Here is a 17512-nt window from a genome sequence, read left to right on the forward strand (position 1 = left end):
GGGTGACAACTCTGCTTGATTTTCACAAGAGAGCCAGAGTGTGACTGTGGCCGTTTGCCTCTCAGAGGAGTCTAGGAAAAGCAACACACGTTACTCCACATGTCATGAGGATTTCCAGTTTAAACCAGTACACATGCCCCAGGCTGGCAGACAGAAGTTGAAAAGGACACAGCTTTGTACCCAACTGACAGCTGAACTTGGTGGCAGGCTATTTTAAAAAAAAAAAAAAAAAAAAAGGCACAAATTATACATGGAAGGATGTGGGGGAGGGGGAGAGGAAAATGCAATGAGCTAATGTTCCTAGTTGGCATCTGCCTTTTGACTCAAAGAAAGAGATGGCTCTCATCCAGAATTTTTCTATTATTGTGGCATCAGCTGCCTCTTGGATTCGTTTATAAAAGCTGAGACTGCCAACGGAACAGGACAAGATTTCTGTTAATGGTAGTAAATGTGCACAAGCCTCTTGAAATAATAGGGATTTCGATATTTCTTCTACAAAGGCTCCCGTGGTATTATTATTCCTGGCATGAGCTTTAGGACTTGTAATTATAGCCAGGTACACTGTTAAGAAATATGACAGCAGCAAATTCTGAGGTTAACAAAGTTGGTACCTTGATTCTTTAATTTACTCTTCCAGTATGTCCAACTAAAGAGAGGTCTGAAACTAATTTGGTGCTGGATGTTTCTTGCTGGACCGGTATTCTGCCAAATGAATTTCCACAATTTGGCCCTTTCATATCCCAGTATTATTGGTGACTATTACGCTAACTTCTTTTCTGAAAACTGGGAATCAAAGAAAAAGAACTGAGCATTTACCCTGCCTTTTAAAACAAGCCTATAGATTCTACCTTCTTCATGAGGGGAAGATTTTCCTTATTTAAAAAAAAAAAAAAGCTAATAAATAAAAGTACTAAGATGATAAATTGAAACCCCCAATGAAGATTCAGAAACACTTCTGGTTCCACTGGGGATATAGAAAACTGGAAAAAGCACCACTATCATCTTTAAGCATAAATGCTGGACAATTTGCAAACTAATATTCTGTCCTGAACCTATGAGAAAGGGACGGCAGTAGGGCAGTCAGCTAATTTGAAGTCCGAGATGTTACAGGAGCCCTTGTTTACCCAGGACAGGCTCTCCTGGACACTTAGGAGAATTCAGCCAACACTGATAACACACTGCTAAGGCAGAGAGACAGCTAGCAAGATTATATTCTTAGAATACATAACACAGAACACATAGGGGGCTGCAATATAAAGGAATTCACACCCAACTTTCAGGCTCTTCTCAGGACCTCCACTGGTCCTTATAAAGACACAGGTGAGTTCAGAGCATGTGTCCTTTGTCCTCTGTCCTTCCTGGGGTAGCCCTGAGGGACAGAACAGCAGCCACCTGAGGAAAGACTGCCTGGATCCTTCTTCCCTATTGTCCCTAAGGAACAAAAGACTTAAATGCCTGCAAGAAAGACAAAAACCAAGTTTCCCTTAGGGAAATAGTAAGAGCCTTCGGCAGCTTAGAAAAAGGAAGAGGAAGGGAAAAAAACAAAAAAACAACCTCTAAAACCGGAGGGAGGGTCAGGGACACTGAAAAGACCATGCCTCCAAACCAAGGGACACAGTGACTTCTTGGACTGAGGCTTAGTAAGAGCACACCCTGCACCAGCCTCCCATGGCCAGGCTAAAAAGCAGAGAGCAACAAGTAAATGGGCCTTCTCTGGTTGGCTCAGATGGCAAAGGATTCGCCTGCAATGCAAGAGACCTGGGTTCAATACCTGGGTCAGGAAAGTGTACAGGACTGATGCTGAAGCTCTGATACCTTGGCCACCTGATGAGAAGAGTCAACTCACTGGAAAAGACCCTGATGCTGGGAAAGACTGAGTGCAGGAGGAGAAGGGGGCGACAGAGGATGAGACGGTTGGATGCCATCACCAACTTGATGCGCTTGAGTTTGGGCAAGCTCCGGGAGATAGTGGAGGACTGGGAAGCCTGGCGTGCTGCAGTCCACGGGGTCACAAAGAACTGGACACGACTGGGCGACTGAACAACAACGAGGAACAATGGTGTGCCACCCACCGGAGGAGGGGTAAGGGAGGGGATGGAGTACCTAACCCAGTTACAGCACAAGGACTTAAAAATGAAGTCCAAGCAGACACTGAGAAACACTCAGCCACATCAGCCCCCACCCAGAAACAAGGTAACGGTGGAGGAATTCAAAGCCGTTGGGACACTGAGGGTGACCTTATGGTACATATTCAATATTATAGTAATTCTGCAAAATTCAAAATACAGTGTTCAATAGAACAAGTAGACAGATAATTTGCAGGGACTAGAAGACCTGGGCAACACTATCAACTGAATTAATATAATTAACATTTGCAGAATACCCCATTCAACTAGAGCAGAACACACAGTCTTTTTGGGTACACATGGCACTTCACCAAGATGCACCATAAACATCACAAACACATGAGATTTAACCTGGGAATGCAAACCTGCTTCAAGTTTGAAAATCAAAATTACTTAGTATGTTATTAATAATAGACTGGGGCTTCCCTGGTGGATCAGACGGTAAAGAATCTGCCTGCAGTGCAGGAAACCCAGGTTTGATGCCTGGGTCAGAAAGATCCCCTGGAGAAGGGAATGGCAACCCACTCCAGTATTCTTGCCTGGAGAATTCCAAGGACAGAGTTTGAAAATCGAAATTATTTACTAAGTTATTAATAATAGACTAAAGAAGAAAAATATATAATGATCTCAACAAACACAGAATTAAAAATACTATTATTAATAACACACTGTGCCTGCATGTTCTGTCGCTAAGTAGTGTCCAACTCTTTGCGACAGATCTCCAGATCTGTCATCTTTAAAAAAGATCTCCAGTCTTAAAAAAAAAAAGAAACAGGTGTAAGTTTAAGAAAATATATGGAGGATTTGTATGTTTCAAAGTTTTTAATGGCATGAAAAGATGATTACAACGTAATAATGAATTAAAAAAAGTAAGGTTAAAAACAAAGGTACCTACCATAATGGTCAATGGTTATAAAATAAACCAAACAATTTTCTACAGGAAATAAGGCTAAAAAATAATAAGGTCCATTTTTTAAAATGTCTCCTTGACTTCTCACGCTTAGTAAGACAGTCATGAAATGTTTTAAGGGAAATAAAATTGAAATTAATATAAACAATTTGCAAAGTTATTTCCTTTGCTGTTGTCCATTACTGTACATATACTCATTTTAAGAGATCTCTTCAGATCAGTTTCATTGGAACCAGTTCCATATGCTCTTAAAAACATTCATTGAAAATGAAGTTCTGTGGTCAAGTAAGTTTGGAAAACATTAATTTCATAAATTGGTTTCTTAATTGTAGAACTAATTAGAATTGTCAGTATTGTCATTCTGGATTTTCAAGAGATATATTGCAGGGTAAAGTTTGCAGTTTCTCACCTTTATTTGAATGAGTGAATGAGAAGGAGAGAGAGGAGAGAGCTGTTTTCATCTAAAAATTGAAAGTAAGTTGCAGACATACTACTTTGCTTCCAAATACAATACTTCAGTGGTATCTCCCAAGAATAAGGGACCTTCTGTTACTTATCCATAATACTATTGTCACCTCAAAGAAAGTTAGTCTATTTCCCAAATAACATCTGACATATAGCCCAAATACGAAGTTTCTGTTTCCTCAAAAAAGGTCTCTTTATAAGAACCAGTTTTTCAAGGTGCTTGTGTTTGCTTGTTACTTCCTTTTAATATAAAAATCACATCTTGCTTTTTTTCTGACATTGATTTTTTTTCCAGGAGACCAGTCTCATTGAATTGTTGAAACCTCATGTTTTATATGATGTCTTGACTTTTTCCTCTATTCCATGTATTTCCTGTATATGGACCTTTACTCTGGAAGACTAAGCATTTTTAGTAAGACTACGTCATAGTCGATGCTGTGTTCCTCACATGGCATCGCATCAGGAGACATACACTATCAGGCCATCCCATAATAATGCTGCCAGGTTTGATCACTGGGTTCAGGTGATGAATCCTAAGTCTCTCTGCTTCCCTATTAACATGTCCTCTAGGAAGTGACCCTTTATCACCATGTGAATGACCTGTTTCTTTTTCTTGTTTTGGTGGGGGGCGTGTAGCTAATTGACAATGTTGAGTTAGCTTCAGGTGTAAGCAAAGTGAATCAGTTATAACAATGTTTCATTTCTAAACAAGACCTTTTCACTAATGATTTTTATAGTGTTTGTTTGCAAGACTACCAGTTATTTCACTGGGTTTCTTGCTAATTTCTACTTACATCTTTTAAAACTCCTTTTAAGGAAAATGTTCTCTTTGTGGGATACAGTTTTGACAAACGCAAAGAGCAGTATATCTATCACAACGACCAAGATACAGAATATTGCCATCACTCCAAAAATCCCCTCCTGTTGTCTCTCTATGGTACTAAATAAAGTTTTGTACAAAGTCCAAGCTTAGCAGCTTTGCCCTGACTTCCTTACCTTTGTGTGTGTGTGATACACAGGGATTAATATTTTTATCAGTGATAACATTTCTACTGCACTTCTAAGATTTACATCCAATAGAGCATACTGTATTACATGCAATGGACAGTCCAAGGTAACAAATTTAGACACAGTTCTGTTAAGACTATGGTTTGCTCCAAATTAAATTATTAAATACATAATATCCTCACCTCCCGTAATATTTCATGTCTCACCTTGAAGTGATTAAGCACCTGCTGTGCCCAGGACTAACCTTTAGAATTTGTTAAAATACAGCCTCTGGGCCTTGCCCCAGCGTTTAGGATTCCAAGGCTAAGGCACGCTTCCAGTGACTGTGATACCGGCAGTCCATTAAAGCTGGCGATGGCAAGAATATTCCCGGTTATCCACCTTTGCTTCCATGCATCCTCTTTGCAATGTGACTCTACAGCTCTGCCCAGGAAGAGGAGGAATCTACTTCCTTATCCCCTGAATCTTGTCTGGTCTCCTGACTTACTTCGGTAACAAAATACAGCAGAACCAACAATGCACCAGCCTAAGGATGTTCCCACATTCTCCCTGGGAACCCTCGCGCTGAGGCCTGGTGAACAAACCTGGGCTGGCGGGCTGGATGATGGGTCACGTGTAGACAGATCGCCACCATTGCATCAGACAGCAGTCAGTCAGGCAGGTAGAGGAGGCTGTCCTAGAAGAGCCAGCCCCAGCTGACCCCTGCAGACTCCTCAGCACACCAGCCAAGACCAGCGAAGCCTGGCCCATGGGATCATCCGTGCGGAACCATATATGTGGAAGAAATATGTATTGTTTTAGGCCAAGTGTGTCTGGGCGATTTTACCCAGTAATAGACGACTGACAGACCACAGTTCTGATACTCTTCATCTGAGAAGTCCTGATTTAGCTCTTCCTCTCCACTGCCTCAGCCACCTTCATCATCCAGACTTTGCTCCGTGATTAGACTACTTCAAGTCTTCTGATCTGTCTTCCCTCTTGCTGTCACTGCCCACCTCCACGCACACTCTTACTGCTAAGACCGTATTCCTAACGTTAGAAGCCAAGTTGTGGGAATCTGTGTGCTCCTGTCATGTGTTGTAAATGCCCGATACCCCCCATTCATGCTCAGTCCTTGTTCCTGGCATGACTGTTGCTGGATCCATGAAACACAGCTCTGATCACATCACTCTCCCGTGCAAAACTCTTACTGGAGGCTACATCATAGACCAGACCCATTTTCCACGTGGCCTATTTAATTCTGGGACTTCTGTGATCAGGCCCCAGCCTAGCTGCCCACTCTGCTTCCCCTTCTTCTCTTAGCACTTTATTCAAAAGCGAGGATGGGATGACCACACCCCTTACTCTTGTGTCTGAGAGGATATGATTCCTGCCTGGAAGGCCCTTCCACATCTCGGCAAATGCTACACATTCTTCAAGGATGAACTCAAACACCACCTCTTCTGTGAAACTCTGATAGATCTAGTTAAGAAAAAGCTCACCCCTTCTCGCTGATTCCAGAAAACGGCTGAAGCTTCTCTTAGGTACCTGATATTATGGTTACTTATGGTATTGAGCAGGCTTTCCTGGTGGCTCAAGAGTAAAGAATTCTCTTGCCAATGCAGTAGATGTTGGGAAGATCCCCTGGAGATGGTAATGGCAACCCATTCCAGTATTCTTGCCTGGGAAATTCCATGGACAGAGGAACCTGGCGGGTTGCAGTCCATGGGGTCTCAAAGAGTCAGACACAGCTCAGCAACTCAAGAACAATGGCATTTAACAGACCTCTCCCCTATCAGAAATTACACTTTGTGGGGGAAGATTCCCCCCCACTTTTTTTTAACCTTTCTGTATTTCCTAACATAGTACATGAAACATAACAAGACCCTAATAAATGCTTATCGAATCAACAGATGATTTTTAGTCACTACTAAACAATAAAAGGGCTTCCCTGGTGGCTCAGATGGTAAAGAATCCACCTGCAATGTGTGAGGCCTGGGCTGGGAAGATTCCTCTGGAGAAGGGAATGGCAACCCACTCCAATATTCTTGCCTGGAGAATTCCATGGACAGAGGAGCCTAGCAAGCTTCAGACCATGGAGTCACAAAGAGTTGGACATGACTGAGTGACTAACACTCAGACACACAAACAATAAAAACAGGAATACCAAAACTTATTACCAAACCTAGAAGAAAGATGGCAAAATAAATAGGGTGATTTTCACATACTATTTCACATAGGGCTTCCCTTGTGGCTCAGACAGTAAAGCGTCTCCCTGAAATGTGGGAGACCCGGGTTTGATCCCTGGGTCCGGAAGATCCCCTGGAGAAGGGAATGGCAACCCACTCCAGTACTCTTGCCTGGAAAATTCCATGGACTGAGGGGCCTGGTAGGCTACAGTCCATGGGGTCGCAAAGAGCTGGACACAACCGAGAGACTTCACTTTCACTTTCTTTTCATACACTAATTGGTAAAAGAATCGTCTGAAAGCCAGTTAAAAATACAAATTTCTAGGTTCTGCTCTCAGGGAGACTGGTTCAGCAGGCCTGCAGCCAAACCCTGAGTCTGCATTCTCACCAAGCTGCCCATGTGATTCTGAAGAAGGCTTGTTGGCGACACTTTGATGTATAGTGCCATATAGCCTGCCTTATAGATATGCATTCCAACGTAAACCCTTCGTTCATGTACCTAAGAATTTTTTTCTTAGGTTTCTTGACTTTAATGCCAAAGCACTGAGTGCAGCAGGCCTATAAAAAGAACCACTTTAACAATACATACATAGTCTGGCACCTTATTAGCTTAGGTTGCTGGGAATATGGCATCGCACCCCATTCTTTGTAATCACAATCTGCACACATTTTTTTCATCTACATCTCCTTTTTATAAACTATTTAAAGTTTAATTTGCTACAAACAGCCCTTTTTCAGACATCACACCATGTGAGGTATGTACTTTAAAATAAGAGAAGGGTGCAAATCCCCTACCTTGGTCCAAGAGGCTGGCTCTCAATGCTCTCTCCAGCTGCTCCTCTTCACTCAGTCCCGCGGTGTACGTGTCATAGTTCCTGGGGACATCTTCATAAGCACCTCGCCCGCCATATGGGTAATAATCCTGATATCCAGAGTAGCCTACAGGCACAATGAACAAGTTATGGAACAATGCCATGGACTATTCCTTTTCATACTTCCTATTTTGTAAGCAAAAGGCATTAAAATAATCTATGTCATTACTTTGATTAGAGTACTAATTCTCAAAATAAGAAAAGATGACTGGCGCTGTATGATGACCTGGGGGGATGAGAGGGGGTGGGGAAAGGAGACTAGAGAGGCAGGGGGCATATGTATAATTATGGCTGATTTGTACTGCTATATAGCAGGAAAAAAATACAACATTGCAAAATTTTAAAATATATATTTAAATTTTAAAAAAAAGAAAGTTTAAAAAAAAGATGACCAACGGAGAATGCCTTCATGCGGGTGGGTAATAATTATCCTGTCACCATGGTACCACAGTGTCCATGTGGGACTGGACACGCCTGAGTCCTTATGTGCTAAAGATGAAGTAGATATTCATTTATGTTTAACTGATTTTTATTGGAGCATATCTGATTTACAGTATTGTGTTAGTTTCTACAGTACTTCAAAGTGAATCAGTTATACATACACACATACTTACCCACTCTCTTTTAGATTCTATTCCCATGCAGCAGGGCTTACCTGGTGGCTCAGCTGGTAAAGAATCTGCCTGCAATGTGGGAGAGCTGGGATTGACCCCTGGGTTGGGAAGATCCCCTGGAGAAGGGAAAGGCTACCCAGTCCAGTATTATGGCCTGGAGAATTCACACATGGACTATACAGGCCATGGGGTCACAAAGAGTTGGACACGACTGAGCAACTTTCACTTCACTTGGGCTTCCCTGGTGGCTTAGACGGTAAAGAGTCTACCAAAAGTATGGGAGACCCGGGTTCGATCCCTGAGTTGGGAAGATCCCCTGGAGAAGGAAATGGCAACCCACGCTAGTATTCTTGCCTGGAAAAATCCCCTGGACGGAGGAGCTGGGCAGGCTACAGTCCATGGGGTCGCACAGAGTTAGACACGACTGAGCAACTTCACTTTCTTTCACTTTCACTTTCCCATACAGCAAGGAGACAAACCAATCAATTCTAAAGAAAATCAACCCTGAATATTCACTGGAAGGACTGATGCTGAAGCTCCAATACTTTGGCCACCTGATGTGAAGAGCCAATTCACTGGAAAAGACCCTGATGCCGGGAAAGATTGAGGGCAAAAGGAGAAGGGGGTGAGATAGTTGAATGGCATCACCAATTCAATGGACATGAACTTGGACAAACTCTGGGAGATGGCGAGGGGCAGGGACACCTGGCAAGCCAGAGTCCATGGGGTTGCAAAGAGTCAGACACAACTTAGCAATTGCACAACATTCCCAGGTAGGTTATTACAGAGTATTGAGTAGCATTCCCTGTGATACACAGTTGTTGTTTAATCACTAAGTTGTGCCTGATTCTTTGAGACTCCATGGACTGCAGCCCACTAGGGTCCTCTGTCCATGGGATTTTCCAGGCAAGAATACTGGAGTGAGTTGCCATGTCCTTCTCCAGGGGATCTTCCTGACCCAGGGATGGAACCTGCATACCTTGCATTGCAGGCAGATTCTTTACCACTGAGCTACCTGGAAAGCCCGTGCTCTATATTAGGTTCTGATTAACTATTTTACATAAGAAGATACTAATTTAGAAGTCATGAGTAGTACTGGAGGGGGGCTGGGATGGGCTACTGACATATGGAGTGGGTTCTTTCAGTTTTGAGCTACTTAACACTGGAAGTATTTTCAGTGAAGACTTGGCTGGACTTGAGAGAATGGTTAAAATGTCAGTTGATAAAGCCTTCCTGTCCAATGGTTCCAACAATGACAGACAGATCAATATTAAAACATATACTGTAGGACTTCTGTGTTAGGTATGATACTTCAGATGGTAGTAACTACAGTGCGATATAAGTGACGAGAGTTTCTCTAATTGTAATTCTATGTCAGAGATCATAGTTTCTATTCCAACCCTTTCAAGAAACTGGTTGCTAGATCAAAGAGGAGAAGAGAGAGCATGGCCATTAAATAATGCTTTAAGAGTCAAACTTTTACAAACTATTAACAAGGGGCAAAGTGACTTTTGCAAGATGTTTCCACCAAATTTTTCAACTCAGTTTGAGTTTATTTTATTGCTCACATTTATGGAATTTGTTTGGAAGAGCTTATTTTTCTCCACAGAAGACTAAGAGCTTAATTCTGGCATAATGAGAGAGTGTGCACATGCTAAGTCATTGCAGTCATGTCCAACTCTTTGCAACTCGATGGACTGTAGCCCACCAGGCTCCTCTGTCCATGGGGATTCTCCAGGCAAGAAAACTGGAGTAGGTTACCATGCCCTCCTTGCGGGGATCTTCTGGAGTCTCTTATGTCTCCTGCATTGGTAGCTAGGTTCTTTATCACTAGTGCCACCTGGGAAGCCCATAATGAGAAAGAAGTCCACTTAATTTTTTTCCTTCTCTCCTGCCACGGTCATACCCTTTGAAGATAATGTTCCAAATGTTTAATCAATGTGCTTCCTGTTGCTGATGAAAATTCCTACCCATCACTATGCATCTTCTGCCATATGCCTCCATATCATTCCATATCACCATAGTACAGGCCTGAGTTTAAACTTATGGCTTTAATAAGACTATAAGGGGGAAAAAAAAAAAAAAAAAGCCAACAAGAAGAACACTGGCGGGTAGAACCTGGCCAATTAAAATTTCATGTTCAGAATTTCTGGTAATTAATTTTAAAAAATGAAATGACAATAAAATTCAGCTGGATAATCTAACTATAAGTGCTTACATAAATATTTGTCATGTAAAGCATCCATGTCTATTGGTTGTGTTTTTACAACAACTTTCAAGAGATTTAACTGACATACCATATAATTCATCAATTTAGAGCATATAACTCAATGGACCTTAGTAAATTCAGAGAGTTGTGCCGTCGTTACCATAAACAATTTGAGAACACTTATCATCCCTCAGAGAAACCTGCACTCTTTAGTTATGAGAGAGTTAACAGGCAGGAAGGCCAGAGGTTCCTGAGTGGCAGGAGGAAATAAACTGCAAGTGTCAGTTTGTTTTACTTCTCTACACAAAATTAAAAGAGGCTTCTTTTAATTCTGTGTTGAGGACACCTGGTTCTGCCTTGAGCTAACCAATGTGTTTTTCTTATGTTAATGAAACTGTGTATTTGCTTTGGAATTTGCCTTTCTTCAAAATGGTTCCCCCTAAGACTTTTCTTCTTTCCTCAAACCTTGGGCTGATAATGGCTCAACAAACCAGTGTTCCTGTCAATTGTTTTACGGCCTGGGGATGACACACCTCATGCCATCCTATCTCAAAAGTGCATATTGTGGGAAAGGGGCCTGGTGCAACTCCTTCAGCCTTGAGGTATCTCTCTTATCTGATAAATAGCTTTCTAACAGACATAAAACACCTTGCTAAAATCTAGGAAGGCAGGCACTCTTTCTGTCCCCTTTTGATGTATGTCAGAGGCTTTCCCTATCTCTATTACACTTTAATAAAACTTTGCTATACAAAAAGCTCCAAGTAGTCAAGCCTCATCTCTGACCCCAGATCAAAATCCTCTCCTCCGGAGGTCACACACACACATTGCTCACAGCAGCAACCTTTCATCCTGGGGACTTGTCTGGCATCTTCAAGACAAGGAAAGGATGATTGAAGCTCTAGTTCTTTACTCTCCTAGTAAACATGTTTTCTGCTATACTTTACTAACTCTGTGGTGTGCCTGTGTGTGTGAAATCAACAACCTTTCACTTACTAACCCCCGATCAGCCTCAGTTCAGTTCAGTTGCTCAGTCATGTCCGACTCTGCGACACCATGAGTCGCAGCACACCAGGCTTCACTGGAGTGACCGTCACCAACTCCCAGAGCTTGCTCAAACTCATGTCCGAGTCGGTGATGACATCCAACCATCTCATCCTCTGTCATCCCCTTCTTCTCCTGCCTTCAATCTTTCCCAGCATCAGGGTCTTTTCCAATGAATCAGTTCTTCACATCAGGTAGTGAAAGTATTAAAGTTTCAGCTTCAGCATCAGTCCTTCCAATGAATATTCAGGACTGGTTTACTTTAGGATGGACTGGTTGGATCTCCTTGCAGTCCAAGGGACTCTCAAGAGTCTTCTCCAACACCACAGTTCAAAAGCATCAGTTCTTTGGCACTCAGCTTTCTTTATGGTCCAGCTCTCACATCCATACATGACCACTGGAAAAACCATAGCTCTGACTAGACGGACCTCTGGTAGTAATGTCATGTCTCTGCTTTTTAATGTTGTCTAGGTGGGTCATAGCTTTTCTTCCAAAGAGCAAGTGGCTTTTAATTTCATGACTGCAGTCACCATCTGCAGTGATTTTGGAGCCCAAGAAAATAAAGTCTGTCACTGCTTCCATTGTTTCCCCACCTATTTGCTGTGAAGTGATGGGACTGGATGCCAATATCTTAGTTTTTTGAATATTGAGTTTTAAGCTGATCATCCTAGTCCTAAACAAACACTGGTCTACTTTCTGTCTCCACAGCTATGCCTATTCTGGACAATTTTATAAAAGGAATCATATAATGTGTGGTGTTTCATGTATCGCTTATTTCATTCAGCATAATGTTTTCATGGTTCATCCATGTTGTAGCACAAATCCTTATTTCATTCTTTTTTGTGGCCAAGTAATATTCCATTGTATAAATATATCACATTTTGTTTATTCACTCACCAATTGATGTCTTTTGGGTTATTTCTACCGTTTTACTATTGTGAATAATGCTGCTACAAATATTTGTATACAAGTTGTTATTTGGACATATGTTTTCATTTCTCTTAGGTAAGTACCTAAGAGTGGAACTGCTAGGTCATATGGTAATCCTATATTTAACCATTTGAAACCACTAGAATGTTTTCCAAAGAAGTTATACAATTTTCTATTGTTTAGGTGGCCTAAAATATTGGAGTGGGTAGCTGTTCCATTCTCCAGGGGATCTTCTCAACCCAGGGATCAAACCCAGGTCTCCCACACTGCAGGTGAATTCTTTAGGTGGCTCAACTGGTAAAGAACCCACCTGCAATGTGGGCGACCTAAGTTTGATCCCTTGGCTGGGAAGATCCCCTGGAGAAGGGAACGGCTACCCACTCTAGTATTCTGGCCGGGAGAATTCTATGGACTATATAGTTCATGGGGTCACAAAGAGCTGGACATAACTGAGTGACTTTCACTTTCTTCACCAGCTGAGCCACCAGGGAAGCCCAGAAATTAATGGGGATTTACCAAACACCTCCTGTAACCCAACTTCTGTATTCTCTCTCACATTTCCCAGGTCAAAATATAAACATTATGATATTTAAATCAGGATAAGGATATATCCTCAAATCCCCTCAATGATTTAGGACTGAAATGGGATCTGGACACAATTTTTAATATGAACACTCTTCCTCAAATTGGTTTCTACTCAACAGAACAATCAGAAAAATTCAGCTCCCACTACTGTGTTGAGGAACACATACCAGCAAGTTTCATATCCTAAGATAAAGGAGACTATGGCACTGCTACAAACCTTGCTTTCTGTGCTTTTCACTGAAAAGCAAAAAAAAAAAAAAAAAAAAAAAACCGACTCCCCAAACCTTTCACATAAGGACAAATGATCAATACATAATAAATACATCTACTTTACAAAGAACAAAAAGACAGGGGCAACCATTCCAGAACGTAATAGAATATTTATGGACAAGTCACTAAATACCACAGGATGCTTCAGCAATCCTGAATAGAGAGACCGCCCAATTCCCTAAGAGTGCCAATTATTTTATTGCAACACGAAAAGCACACTGGGCACTTTCCCATATGGCTCATTACCACTTTCAAATCCCTGTGGAAAGTCATTTTATTGCAGAAGGTCTAAGCAGCATTTCTACCTACCTACCCTCAAAAATATTCAGCTAATTCAAAATCCAAAATAGCCCCAAAGCTCTGAATACCTATCTACACAGATACCAGAAACACGACATACATCTGTGGAGTTTCAATTGACAGATAAATTTGCTACGATTTGAGGCAATGTTTTCTTGATAGAGATGAACATCTTTCTTCGTGTTATTTCTTATTTAAAGCACGACTGAGCAGTGCCTTCACAAAATAAAGCCTATAACTCTAAACATCTGAATATTATAAAATCTAATTTGGTACTTGCCAGACAAAACATGGGGAGAGAGAAAGGGAAAGTTTTAGTGCTTTAAGTCAAAAAGACTAGTGTGGTTAAACGTTCTACATGATCAGTCCCAAGTTATCAACAGGACCCATCAATATCTATTACAATGAGGACAGGTCTCCTAGGACCAAAAATTTCCTACAGTTGTTCCACTGGCCCAATCAGATATTTTTAAATCTTCATAATAAACATGGCTAGAAAAACCTAACTATCAAACACTTAAGATAAATAAGTTTAAATTATATCCTGCGATGAATGCTAGTCTAATATTCTTTTGTAGTTATATACTTTGGCTCTGTAATAAAAGAAATTCTGGTTATCATTATTCTATAAACTACTCCATCTGTTCCCTATACACATACCAGGATTTCACGGCAAAAGAGATCAAGAAACACCACCAAGATCAGAAAGATTGGTAACAGCTTTTTAAACATTCATGAGGTTCTGTGACCTATAAATTCTTTTCCAGCTAAGGACGACCATATTCAGAATAAATCATTGCCTGTAAGAGATACATATGCTCTCATAAAAGTTCCCTAGGTGACCATTAGCATGGCCACCTGGCCTTATGTAGTGCTGCCTTTGAAGAAATCCAATCACTTCAGCGGAAGAAATATAAATATGGTAATCTTACAGGGGATAGGAAAGGAAGGCGAGAGAGGCTTTTATTGTTGCCTTTCAATCTCTGGTCTGCGTGTCTACTCTGCTGATGCCTCTTTCATATGAAGGAGGCTGTTAGCAAGTTTCCCTTTTTTCTTAGGAAGTTCAAAAAAGATGAAAGTCAAGTCAGTAAGGGAAACTGCCCTCTTTGCTAAGGTTAAATCAGTAGAATGCCTATGTCATATCCATGTACAAGAGAAACAGCAGGGGTGAGGAATCAGTGACCTGCATGTTTAGTCCTAGTTGTGTAGCTAAGTACCTGTATGACTTTAGCCAAAATATTTAACATTTTTAAACCTCAATTCCCAATTGTCACAGAAGATGTTGGGATGAGGTCATTGATGATAGTTCAAGCCACGTCTGTGCACAAATATGTTATTATTCTCTTCATCCAGAGGATCATTCCTGTTTCTCTTGGAGATTTAAAAAATGAACCAGGAGAGAAGTCCCTTTTCCTTTAGCACTCTGAGGTATTAGGAGCCATATATACTGGAGAGAATAAGGCCAATAGGAAGAGAGAAATCACCATGGGAGACACAGCCAAAACGGTCTTCCTGTATGATTCACCTCTTCCGAGTCACATGGACTGAGAAACCTCTACTCAAACTTAAGTCAGTGTGAGCTGGCCTCCATAACCAACAGCCAAAAGGACCCAGTGTTCTTCCATAAGACTGTATCAGCTCTGTTGACAACTAATCATCACACCTCCTCTTGTCAGGTGAGTTCAGATAGAAGCAAGTGAGCTTGCACTGTGTAGCAACTGTGCCTTTCCTGCATCAAGACCACAGTTGCAGGATTTTAAGCATCCAGAGCATCAGAAGTGAAAGCCTCAGAGTGAAGCCTCTGGGGAACAACAGTATTCATCACTGTAGCCCATAAGCCTAGGCAATCCCAACCATCTAAGCCTATGATTTTCCTTCCTGAATCCATTAGAATCACTTGAGAAGCTTTTTTTTTAAAAACAAAAACAAAAACAAAAAAAAGGTCCAAGTCCCTGTCTCTACCCCAATTATAACTTAACTGGTCTGGGTTGAATTCAAGCCATGGACACACTGTAAAATCTTCTCAAGTGGTTCACATCAACAGCCAAGTTTGACCATCATGATCCGAGCCTTTACAACTACATCAAAAACATATCTTGATCATAACTCTTAACAGTATCATTCTACAGAGTAAATCATTCAGTGGCACTCCACTACATTCTGGATAATTCCAGGCAGGCTTTTTCATAAAGGGTTGAAAAGCCCTTCCCTTTCACTGCTTTCCTTAACTCCATCAAGTTAAATAAGGATGCTTACTTAATGCATCAAGACCCAGCACTCCACTTCTTCTAGATGACCTCTGGTAACTGCAACCCTACTCCCTCCCTTCCAGGCTGAGCGCTCACTGCATTGCATCAGTATCTCTGAAATGGACTCCTACCTCTGCCAGGAAGGAGCAACTGGGACTGGAAGAGATCTTCTACCAAATCAAGTAGAAGAAGGGAGAAAACACATGAGATGGATGTTTTCAGGTATTGTATAATTGGCACTTCAAGATTCTGAATCTTGAGAGAAGGGAAATAAAGGAAATGAGCCTGAAGGCACTCTCTAGACTGTGGTTCGGGGAGCAGCGAGGGACACAGCCAGATGCAGCAGGCTCCCTGAGCAGAGGTGGAATTTGCAGGGCGGAATACAGCAAAGGAGAAAACTGTGTGTACAGAAAAACCTCCAGAAATCTTCCTGGGGTCAATTGGAGATTTTGTTGAACATTAACTATCATCATGTTATTCTGTACTACTTGACTCCATGGTTCACCATTCCATTTCCTACACCCAGATTAGTCCTATTCGCGTCTACTGTTTTGCCTTTCCAAATGCATGGCACCTACAATCAAGTCCCGGTTACAAACTCTGAGACAAGGACTATAGCTGTTTCTCTCTCTCCCACAGTGGTCAGGCTGACAAACATGCACGGCACGACCACTCTCAGAGTGCTGCTGGGGAAACCAGACTGAGGATCAGAAAACTGTATGGGAAAATAAAGCAGAAGCACCAATATGGATCTAATTATATAATTCTTAATACTTGTATTATTTAAGCCAGGGATCAAAAAGCTACAAGTCGGAGTACAAATACAGCCCACTGCCTGTTTTTATAAATAAGGTTTTACTGGAACACAACTAAGGACATCTGCTTATGAATAGTGCATGGTTGGCTTCCCAGGTGGTACTAGAGGTAAAGAACCCACTTGCCAATGCAAGAGATGCAAAGACTTGGGTTCGATCCCTGGGTTGGGAAGATCCCCTGGAGGAGGAAATGGCAACCCACTCCAGTATTCTTTCCTGGAAAATCCCATGGACAGAGGAGACTGGTATGCTAGAGGCCATGAGGTCACAAAGAATAGGACATGACTGAGTGACTGAACAGTGTATGGTCGTCGTCACACTATGACGACAGGTTGCCTAGTTGAGACAAAAACTATATATGGTCAACAAAGCCTTTAGACCCTCAAACAGTAGCTACTTGGCCCTTTACAGGAAAGGTTGCTCACTCCATATTTAAACAGCAATGGTTCTCGACAGGCAGGACTGTAAAGCCACCCACTGCCTCTGGAGCTCAGGTTCTTTGACGCTTGTCTGCTGGTACTGATCCAGGATATTACAGTGCAGCCTCGTCAGGCTGGAATGTAAGGGTTTTAGCTTAAAACAGGTCATATGCTTCAACAGGAAGTCCTTTCTACCTATTTACAAAGACCTCTAGGAAAAAATACCTTCTCCTCTTTAACTATTAGAGGAATGCCTATCTCAGCTTCTTACAGTAAGTGTGATTCTTCCTGAATATGTAGGTGGAGTGGACCGTGGAGAACTATATATATGAAAGTAACTTCTAACACTTAGCCAGTGAATGGTCTCTTAAGCTGAGTATCAAGGGGCCTGTTTCTCATATAAATCTTAACATGTCTGAGAAACCTCAAACCAATCATTTAACATTTTCTTGCTGGAGTTCCCTCCTTCCCTAACAACGCATCCAAATATGCTCCCTGGACAGCCCCCCGATCTAGGTTCCAGGGACATTA

The 17512-nt window shown here is 41.7% G+C and overlaps 1 protein-coding gene across 4 annotated transcripts in view; it reads right to left on the reverse strand.

The window, feature by feature from the left end:
* The window catches only part of RHBDD1 (rhomboid domain containing 1), a 187821-nt gene that overhangs the window by 97197 nt on the left and 73112 nt on the right, over positions 1-17512 (reverse strand). For all 4 annotated transcript variants that reach the window (XM_043909849.1, XM_043909848.1, XM_043909850.1 and 1 more), the window contains one exon: positions 7473-7616. In XM_043909849.1, the coding sequence (XP_043765784.1) occupies positions 7473-7616 (144 nt within the window). The remainder of the gene's footprint in view (positions 1-7472; positions 7617-17512) is intronic.

This window comes from Cervus elaphus, chromosome 8 (genome assembly GCF_910594005.1).
Source record: "Cervus elaphus chromosome 8, mCerEla1.1, whole genome shotgun sequence".
Lineage (NCBI taxonomy): Eukaryota > Metazoa > Chordata > Mammalia > Artiodactyla > Cervidae > Cervus > Cervus elaphus.